The 10,000-nt window shown below is 35.2% G+C and overlaps 3 protein-coding genes across 6 annotated transcripts in view; 2 read left to right on the top strand and 1 right to left on the bottom strand.

Annotated features, from left to right (window-relative positions):
* The window catches only part of LOC113804854 (N-alpha-acetyltransferase 80), a 6,755-nt gene extending 1,413 nt beyond the window's left edge, over nt 1–5,342 (bottom strand). Inside the window, exon 1 of one of the 3 annotated variants that reach the window (XM_070135765.1) lies at nt 5,203–5,342. The gene's annotated coding sequence lies outside the window, so the exon portion shown is untranslated. Of the gene's footprint in view, nt 1–4,710; nt 5,029–5,202 lie in introns of those variants that run through there. The other 2 variants (XM_027355763.2, XM_027355762.2) reach the window with 2 other exon arrangements.
* On the top strand, nt 831–4,201 carry LOC138865429 (piggyBac transposable element-derived protein 3-like). 2 transcript variants are annotated; one of them, XM_070135760.1, is made up of 3 exons: nt 831–962; nt 1,405–1,464; nt 1,626–4,201. In XM_070135760.1, the coding sequence occupies exon 3, from the start codon at nt 2,259–2,261 to the stop codon at nt 3,699–3,701; it is 1,443 nt and encodes a 480-aa protein (XP_069991861.1). In that variant the 5' UTR covers nt 831–962; nt 1,405–1,464; nt 1,626–2,258; the 3' UTR covers nt 3,702–4,201. The 2 variants fall into 2 exon arrangements, with proteins under 2 accessions (XP_069991861.1, XP_069991862.1); XM_070135761.1 differs by lacking the exon at nt 831–962 and having other exon boundaries at nt 989–1,464; nt 1,626–1,709; nt 1,897–4,201.
* The window catches only part of LOC113804853 (ankyrin repeat domain-containing protein 54), a 9,672-nt gene continuing 4,993 nt past the window's right edge, over nt 5,322–10,000 (top strand). The window contains exons 1-4 of the mRNA XM_027355761.2: nt 5,322–5,657; nt 7,675–7,849; nt 8,558–8,668; nt 9,255–9,405. Coding sequence (XP_027211562.2) covers nt 5,322–5,657; nt 7,675–7,849; nt 8,558–8,668; nt 9,255–9,405 — 773 coding nt within the window. The remainder of the gene's footprint in view (nt 5,658–7,674; nt 7,850–8,557; nt 8,669–9,254; nt 9,406–10,000) is intronic.

Below are 10,000 nucleotides of genomic sequence, written 5' to 3'. Positions count from 1 at the left end.
ATATATATATATATATATATATATATATATATATATATGAATATATGTAAATAAATAAATATACATATATGTGTGTTTATATATATATATATATATATATATATATATATATATATATATATATATATATATGAATATATATAAACAAATAAAAACTTATACATAAATGAGTGTTTATATATATATATATATATATATATATATATATATATATATATATATATATATATATATATATATATATGAATATATGAATATATATAAACAAATAAATACTTATACATATATGTGTGTTTATAAATATAAATATATATACATATATATATATATATATATATATATATATATATATATGTATATATATATATATATATATATATATATATATATATTTATATATATATATATATATATATATATGTATATATAAGTATATATATACATGTAAATATGTTTGTTTGTATATATATATATATAAATATATACATATATATATACATATATATATATACATATATATATATATATATATATATATATATATATATATATATATATATATATATATATATATACATATATATACATATATATACATAAATATACATATATATACATATATATATATACATATATATATATATACATATGTATATAGATACATATATGTATATATATGTATGTATATGTATATATGTATATCTATAAGTATAAATATATATATATATATATATATATATATATATATATATATATCCCATTGAGACCGGTAGCCATCCTGATTACGCAACTTCTCAAGCGATTTTTGAACTTTACGCGCGAGGAAGAGAACTTTGCCGCTCGTCATAGTGACGTCAATGATTGCGTCTTGCTTTCTGATTGGTTTAGAAACCTCTCAGAAGCCAACACAGCTGGCAAGAGGACAACAAATATGCCGCGGAAACTGAGATCCACAATCTCTGGTAAATATTCCTTTTTTTCTTCGTACAGTTTGTGTAGAAGTTTAACATGCTTATTTTATTGAACTTTAAACCTTAGTTCATCATTGTAAGTGCTTGACGTGCTTAAATGATGGTGTAAAATTAGCAAAAACAAGCAAAATAAAAGTGTATCATATAAGTGCCCTCGGGACTTTTCCGACTGAAATTTCGTCTACTTTTTGGATTTTTGTTAAATACTTTGATATTTGTTGGTTATTGACGGAAATTCCAATGCTGATATGATAATGAAAGTCTTGGGGCATTTTCCCGATAGTTTTGTCAAAGTTTGTTATTTATTAATGGGAAAAAATAGATGTTGAATGTGACCTACGATTACACCGATCATCCTTGTGACACTTGGGTCTTACAGGAATGTGTGAAAGGGGTAACTATAACATTTAATAAAAAATTATTACTTTTGCAGGTGACAAACCATCAGTTGTCAGGAAGCATGATGACCCCACAAGTACATCTCAAGAGGCTGGTGAGTCAACCTCCTCACCTGGTGGGATATCATGCATGTTCCATTGTTTTAAATACCTGCAATAAATTTGTGATACTATTAATTTTATGTGATGGTAACCTTATTTGACGAACTTGAACTAACTAGTGATGCAAATTATCTTAAATACAATTCTTTTGTAGGTGGTGCACCATCATCAAGAAGCTACAGTAGTGGACCAGGCCCATCTACATCTCAACAAACTGATGCTGCACGTTTAAGATGAGGTGGGGCATTGCATTTTATAATGTATCAGTATGATAATATTTCTGCCATTCTGATTAATGCTAGAATTTTCCAATAATTTCCAAGACAAAACACATGGCAATGTTACAACTTCATCTTAATCAGCTTAGGCAGAACAGAGCCATCACGTTTGTCTCATAGCATCTCTGCACTATTATATTGTTACAGGGAGCAACTACTCCCATACAGGAGATGGCAAATCACAGACTAGGTCTTTTCTGGATCTCCTTGATGAAAGTGACTTCAGTGAGAGTGATGATGACTGGCTACCCGAGGCAGTGACGTCATCTGGGAGACTAATTGGAGTTGAAGAAGCTGTCACTTCTTCGGACTCGGATTCTGAAGAGGATCTCCAGATATCTGTATCTTCAACTGCTGGGGAGCCAAGAAGATTGTTTTACCTACGAAATAAATCTTTCGTAGACCATGCTCCTCAGAATGCAACAGAAAATTTAGGAGCTTGTAACTTACTGAAACCAATTGAGTATTTCCTATCTTATGTCAGTGAGGATTTTTTGGGAGATATTGCAATGTATACAAATATGAAATCAATTGAAACTACAGGTGCATGTATTAACACAAACAGCAAAGAAATTGCCACTTTCATAGGAATGACATTTGCTATGTCAATCATAAAGATGCCAAGAATTAGAATGTATTGGCAGTCAAAAACTAGGATCCCTTGGATAGCTGATAAAATGGCAAGAGACAGATTTTTCCGTCTCAGACATTCGTTAAAGGTTATTAATGATAACACTGTATTGGAAGACGACAAAAAAAGTGACAGGTTATGGAAAGTAAGACCTTTGTTGGAAGCAGTACGAACTCGTTGCAGCGAGTTGCCAAGGCTATCGAAGGTCAGTATTGATGAAAGCATGATTCCTTTTCGAGGTAGAATCAGTATCAGGCAACATGTCCCTGGCAAACCTTTCCCAGACGGGTTAAAAATGTTTGTCCTAGCTTCTCCAAGTGGAATGGTACTCGATTTTGATTTTTTTCAAACTAAAGAAGCATTGCTATCCATTATTGAAAAGCTGAATGTTAAACCTGACAGAACCCTCACAACTGGTGAAGCAGCAGTATTAAGGTTTGTGCGCAGTGTGGATGCTGGCACAAGTATCTTTTTTGATAGATTTTTTACAAGCTCAAACTTATTGTGTGATCTGTATGACAGAGGCCTTCGAGGAACAGGCACAATTAAGAAAAACATGGTACCTAAAGAGGCTAAGCAAAGATTAAAGACTGAGGCAACCTTGCGCAAAGAGGGCAGAGGGGCATCCGATTGCCAAGTCCGAAATGATAACAAGGTGGCTGTGACTGCTTGGTATGACAAAAAGTTGGTACTAATGGCTTCCAATGAGTTCTCTATTGATGACGAAGATATATGCCAGCGGTGGTCTAAGGCTACCAATACCCATGTTGGTGTAAAGAGGCCCCGTGTGGTAAGGGAGTACAACAGTGCCATGGGGGGTGTGGATGTTCATGACCAAATAGTCAGCTATTACAGAAGCCCCAATCGCACTAAGAAGTGGACTGTTAGGGTGGTATTGCATGTACTTGATGTTGTAACTGCCAACTGTTGGCTGGAATACAGAAAGGATATGGAGTCAAAACCCAAACAATATCTAGACTTCAAATTAATCTTGGCAGACCAGTTAATGTCAGGTGATTTCTTTGACCATGCCACTGACAGTCAGAGTATTTCTGATGCAAGTCTCTCTTCAGTAGACTGTATTGATTCAGAGACTGAGCCTCCTCTAAAGGCAGCTAAACAGGGCTTGACTCCTCTGCCAAACAGGGCTGAAAGAAAGAAAGGTGCATCTCATCTCCCAATAGTCATTGATGGTAAGAACTCTTTCCGCAGATGTCGCAGAGAAGGATGTAAGAATAGAACACGAACATTGTGCTCTCAGTGTAATGTATTTCTCTGCAACTATGCAAAGAGAAACTGCTTCCTTGAGTTTCATGTATAAGTGATATATTTGCTTTCTGTTTTTTAAGTATGGTGCATATGTTCCTCATCAAAACAATAATTTTGCATAGGATTATTCTATAGAAGTGATATTTTTCTTTAGTCTTGAACCAGAGAATAATCTCATAAAAGATTTATTTTCCTATAGAGGTGCTGCAATTTATTCTAGTCTTGAACTAAAGAGTAGGCTTACTATTTTTACTCATAATTCAATGATTCTATTTTATATACATTTTCAGGGAAAGATACATTTTTTTCTAATTAATTAAGTATTTTTCTACTATTTTATGGAAGAATTTCTTGTTTGCCTTAATGAAGAATTGCAGGTATACAGTAACTGAAAATAGAATATTTTCTTTACATTTTACAGAAAGAAAATGTATTTATTTTTACAAATTATATATGCGTTCTTCTGCTATCTTACAGAAGTATTGTTCTTTAATTGCTGTAATTGTACATTGCAGGTACGCAATCATTGAAAATAAAATGTTTTGTTTCATATTGATGTATTTATTTATCCTTTAAGGAAAATGTTACTAGTAAAGGTGTAAATAAGCATAAATGGAAGATTTTCAACTCAAGGAATCCCAGGTGTCATCACAGCAACAAGTGCCACCTGGGCACCCTATGGCACGAAATGAATTATTGGGTATCTGGATGAGTTATATGATGGATAAAGGTCATAGGATATCGTTTTGGTGTTATTCCCTCCAGCAGTTTTCTCTCGGGTCTCAATGGGATATATATATATATATATATATATATATATATATATATATATATATATATATATATATATATATATATATATATATATAGTGCAATTATGAAAATATTACCATCATAAACAATGTACACTGAAAGCACACACACATCTCAATAACTCATGTTTTCCATTCAATCCTAAGAAAATACAATTGATAAACTCTATAAAACCACTTATGGACATTAACTGTACTGTCCTTTCTACCCTCGCTGCAGTAAATAAACTTGAACATAATATCACTTACTTTGAGTCACAATTTCTCCAATATTTGACAAAGAAGAAGAGAAAACAGGTAATTATTGTCACTTGAGGGTGTGAGAATTTGTGGACCTGTCTTATGCTAAAAATAAAAAGACTGCAGATGCTGTCATTCTAGAAATATCATGGCTGGATTATTTGTGTTTGAGAAGATTACTTTTACGGTCTTTTATTCTGTGTTGCGAGTGATTTAATATTTTGTTTTCTGATATATTCGTAATGGTTTATGTGTGAGACATTTGTTATTTTCTCTTGTTTCGGCAAAAAAGTTGCGAGTCCGTTCTTGTTATGTTCAATAAATACCTATTCTATAATATGTCGCCAAAATAACTATTTAAAACCGAAATACCGCGTTTTTCATATGAAATTAACAGAAATTGCGACATTTAACAGTTTGTTTCTAACTTCAGGTGTTGTAGATTAAAATTCGGCCTGTTAATGGACTAAGACATCTGTAAATGCACGAAAGCTCGCTTACGCGACCCGCAGATAACAAGGCGATTGTTCGTGCTCGCGGCCGAGTGCGAACTCGGCTTGTTTGTGTGGCCGCCCTTCGCTGCTCCGAGGCCGAGCTCGAGGCACACTCTGCGGCGCAGGATGGACTCAGGCATTGACTCGACGGAGAGCAGCAACGGCAGCCTGGAGGAGGGTGGCGGCGCGGCACCGGACGTGGCCATGGAGGGTGAGGCCGCCCCCAGCGAGGAGGCGAACGCTGGTGAGGCCGCGTCCTCCTGCGGCCAGCCTGGCCTCCCGCAGCCGCAGCCGACGGGGGAGGCCCCGCCCGCCGCCCTCGGGACGCAGGCCGCCGCGCCCTCCAACCTAAGGACTCTGGCCGCAGCCGTCGTAAGCTCAGCCGCGCCTGAGGCCGTGGAGAACCACAGCGGCAGCGCTGGCGAGGAGGCCCCTCGGGACAGCAGCACCCTGTTCAAAGTGGTGAGGACTCAATTGCGCTTCTTGTGCCAGAATAACTGTTCATTTGGGCACAGAAGATCATATTTTACACATAATGCTAAAATTAAAAATTTTGTAAGAACTTGACAGTATTATGATTAGGTGCGAGAGAAAGGTTGTGTTGTGGGTCATTCTTTCTGTAAATACCGTGTTGCCAACATTGATATGATTACTATTGATGAACTGATTGGTTTTTTAATACGTCTGTTTAATGGATAGCAACAATTTCGGTATAGTTGGATTCCTCTCATGCAGGTTTTCAAATATATAGAGATTATTTTGCGGAAAACTCCATACCAAATTTAAAGTTTTAAAATACATATTAACACTACAATAACATAATAATAGTGCAGAAATTTATAGCATGAGACAAAGTTCCCCATTCACTAATCGGCTAAGTCAATGTAAACAAACGATGCAACTCCTAAGATGGCGCTCAGGAAAGTAGTAAGAGTGCTACTCTCTATCGGTTGAAAAACATTTTAGTTTGATTTCATGCATTTTTACCATACTTTGTCCATACCAAATATAAAGTACTAGTATATTTCATTAATTAAACAAATTTATCTTCTATCTAATCACATTTTACTATTGGTATAATTTACTGTGACTTCACTGTACGGAGCACTGATACATTTCACCAGTAGGGCAGTCGTCGTGGGTGCCCACTTAATTCTGTGTGTAAGTGAGAGAGGGAAGTGACTGGCGATGATTTGTGATTGGTGTGATTTCTCATACTCTGATTTTGTTGAAAAATATGGGGATCAACCTGATAAACTCATAGAACTGGTGCAACCGCATGATCTGATTCTTAAAACAATGAAGTGTCCAAAGTGCAAAGATAATTGTAACCTTGATTTAAAAGTTACGCCTCTGGGCCAAAGATTTAAAAAAATACCATGTAATTCTAAAGTAAAGATGTTTAAAGGCACATGGTTCAGTAATGACAAATTTGACGTTAAAACAAATTTTCTTTTTATTAACCTTTCCTTGAAACCCGAGTTTAACAGTGACCTAGCAAAATTAGTGATGAAACAGTTTGTGATTGGGCAAGCTTTTCCCGAGAGGTTTTGATAAAATGGTGAATGAATAATAGCAAACAGTTAATTGGTAGTGAAGGGTTACATGTGGAGGTTGATGAATCAAAGTTTGGGAAAAGAAAATATGTTAACAATAGAATTTTATAGGGCCAGTGTTTATTTAGTGGTTTCTGTAGAGAATCTAAGGGAATTTGGTTATGTGCTACATCCTGATGTAAATTTATGAGGTAATGATGTATTCCAGAATCAGGGTTAGGGGGTGGCATTTTCTTCAGGGGGTGTCACAGGTACCACATTGCCATCCATTAGATGATTTAGTGACCTATTATATACATTTCTTTCATATTTTACCTTGCAGTTTTCCTGCTACCCTTCTTGTTTTTTACTTCAAACTAAATAAAAGGTGTCACTTTGCAATAGCACACACCACTGTGAACAAGGTAAACTGCAGCTATATGAGATTGTCAGATTCATCTATGACATTTCTGTTACATATTGTAATGGGTAATTCTTTATAGTATAGACGCTCTCGCCAAAGTCCCCAACTCCATGTCAAAAAATTTATTTGCTAATATGTTTCTGTAATTTGTTATGTTCGAGGGTTGATGAGGGGCTCTGTCCCCCAGCACTCCCCAGGAAACATTGTCTTCACCTCGGTATGCACAGCAAGGTAGAGATGAAACTCAGGAGTACCGAGAGTGGTGTTTTCTGCAATTTTTTTCCTTTATTTGTGGAGTTTGGGAGTTCCGTTCGTGTCTGCAGATTATTTCTTGTACTGACTACTGCAATTTTTTGTCATCTACAGGAATAGGATACTCAATTTGCAGTTAACTTAGTGTGTCCATATCATAAATATATGTGTATGTATATGTGTATGCATATGTATATGTATATGTATATATATGTATATGAAAGATAGACAGATAAGCAGTTTGTATATGCATTTTCTTATCCAACAGCCGAAAACGGAGTTTCCTGAAGGGAGTCGGCTAAAACTCCACTTCCCCCTCTACGAGAGTGGCAATGGTGTACAAGACGGGGAAGTAACATCTTGTGAATTGGAGCCTCCGTCTGGTTTAACTTTCGCCAATGTCTCGCCTTCCATGTGCTTGAGTCGTGGATATGAAGCCTATTGTAAGTTTAGTGATGCTTTTTTGTTAAAACTATTAGCTTCAGTTATATATGAAAGAATTAACATTTCCCATGAGGACCTGATGATGATATGCATTGGATTCCTATGTGTGTTTTGAAAATTAGTACAAGTTTAAATGCATTTTTCTTTTAAGTTGGTGTGTGACTACTTGTTTCTGTGTTTATGTTTTCGTTCCCAAAATTACGTTGAAGAGTTGAAGGTTGTCAGTGTGTCAAGCGAAAGTTTAGTAATTTTCACATGTAACTTTTTTTTATTGAGGACCCTTTTATTTTATCTCAGCCAGATAAATATGATCATATTATTGGCTTTTCTCTTGTTATCACTATGTGTTAATAGAAGTCCAATATAAAAGGATTTGTTTGTTACTCTTGTTACAAGTTTTATAGATTTATGTACAATCCTCTTACTGTCCAAATTCACCAATAACTGCTGTATACTAAAAGAATTTGGAAGCAGAAGGGAATGCACATTAAAAATTTTGTTGTAGTAATGAACAGGAATATTTGGGGGGGGATAATTGATAGGAGCTTTGGGTGCGTTCTCTTCTCGCTTTTCTCTATTTTTGTTTGTTTGCTATATAATTATTTTTGCATCATGTAGGTATTGGATTTTATCTCCTTATTTTTCTTCTGATGCTGTTCCTTTCTGTCAGAGTAGTGATATAGATGTAATATTCTTTCCTCTTTTAGCTCAAGGGTATGCAGTGCTTCCATATGAAAATAACACCCTTCAGAAAAAATTAAAAAACCTTCGGCTGAGAATGAGACAACAGCACTATCAGATACTGTCCAATAAAGCAAGTAAGTTTTCTTTAATTTTTAGTAATTTCCTAGGATCCTGATGTCTTTCCACTTTATAGAGCAACAATTATATGATTTGATGACATGTATGACTTCAGGCCTTCTGTGCCTCAATATATGGATGCATGTAGACAAATATATAGACATGTCAACCCATATCAGCCACCAAGAGTCTATTATTAGGCCAATGGGACTTCACCTTGTTTCTCCATTTCTCAAATTTGCAGGAAAAATGTTTTCATTTTCTAAAGCTCTTATTCTGGATACTGTTACTATTATTATTGACATTATTTTTATAATGTAATTGAAATAGTTATATAAAGAAAGATAAAAGAATCTTTCCAAAATTCAAGGAAAAGGATAAGTAGGAGAGGCTGGTAAGAATAGTAATTGACTCCATAGTGACTAAGTAATTGTGAATGCAATTAAGAGACTAAAATACAGTTGAACATTGGTTTCATAGACATATATATGTAGTGTCCAGATAGAAGAATAGATATACTGATTAATAGGCATATATACTTATCTAGAAGAGCTTTAAAGATATAGATAGATAGATTATTTATATGTTTTGTTTCATTTCCAGAAGAGAGAAAACTTCGGATTGCTGCTAGCTTGAATAATGTTGAAACAGTAGAGCAGCTTTTAAGGGAAGGCGTCAACCCAAAAGTTACAGATGACAAGGAGAGATCAGCCTTGCACATTGCCGCCTCCAAAGGTTACACAGACATAGCAAAGTGAGAATTTTAAAATTATTATTTCATCATTTGATAGGAAGGTGTAGTTTCACGTCATCAGTTAGGAGATGGCATTTAATTTGTGATATAATGGATATGTTGATATTTGACAATTCATAAAGGATACACATGCACATTCACACTCGCCCTTTGATCCATCACGTCACGTCATGAAAAAGTTTGGCTTGAAGGGCTGGTAACATAAACATGTCATGGGAAAATCTTGTTGTGGTCCCGGGTAATGCAAACTTGCCATTATAAGCATTTAGACTAAAGGTCGGGGTGATGGAAAAGACTCACAAGTGCTCAAACCTCTTGGAGGGTGATTAGACTCATTTGATGTATGGAAAGGGACTTTTGCACTATTTTCATTGACAAACGAGTGTGCAATGCATTGTCCGTGACCCACGACTGGAAGAGTGACAGCTGCAGGGAGGATGCCATTTCCATGTTCAGCATCCTGGCTGCTGTGACTGGAGGCACAGTTTTTATAACAAAAAATTGAATATTATGAGAAAAAATGACAGAAATGACAAAATGTTAATTATTTTTCTATTTTATGAACTACCTAAAGGGGATGATACGGAGTTAGTGC

Source organism: Penaeus vannamei, chromosome 21 (genome assembly GCF_042767895.1).
Source record: "Penaeus vannamei isolate JL-2024 chromosome 21, ASM4276789v1, whole genome shotgun sequence".
Classification (NCBI taxonomy): Eukaryota; Metazoa; Arthropoda; class Malacostraca; order Decapoda; family Penaeidae; genus Penaeus; species Penaeus vannamei.
The sequence above is the reverse complement of the archived record's forward strand: the minus strand, read 5'-3'. Positions and strand labels throughout refer to the sequence as shown.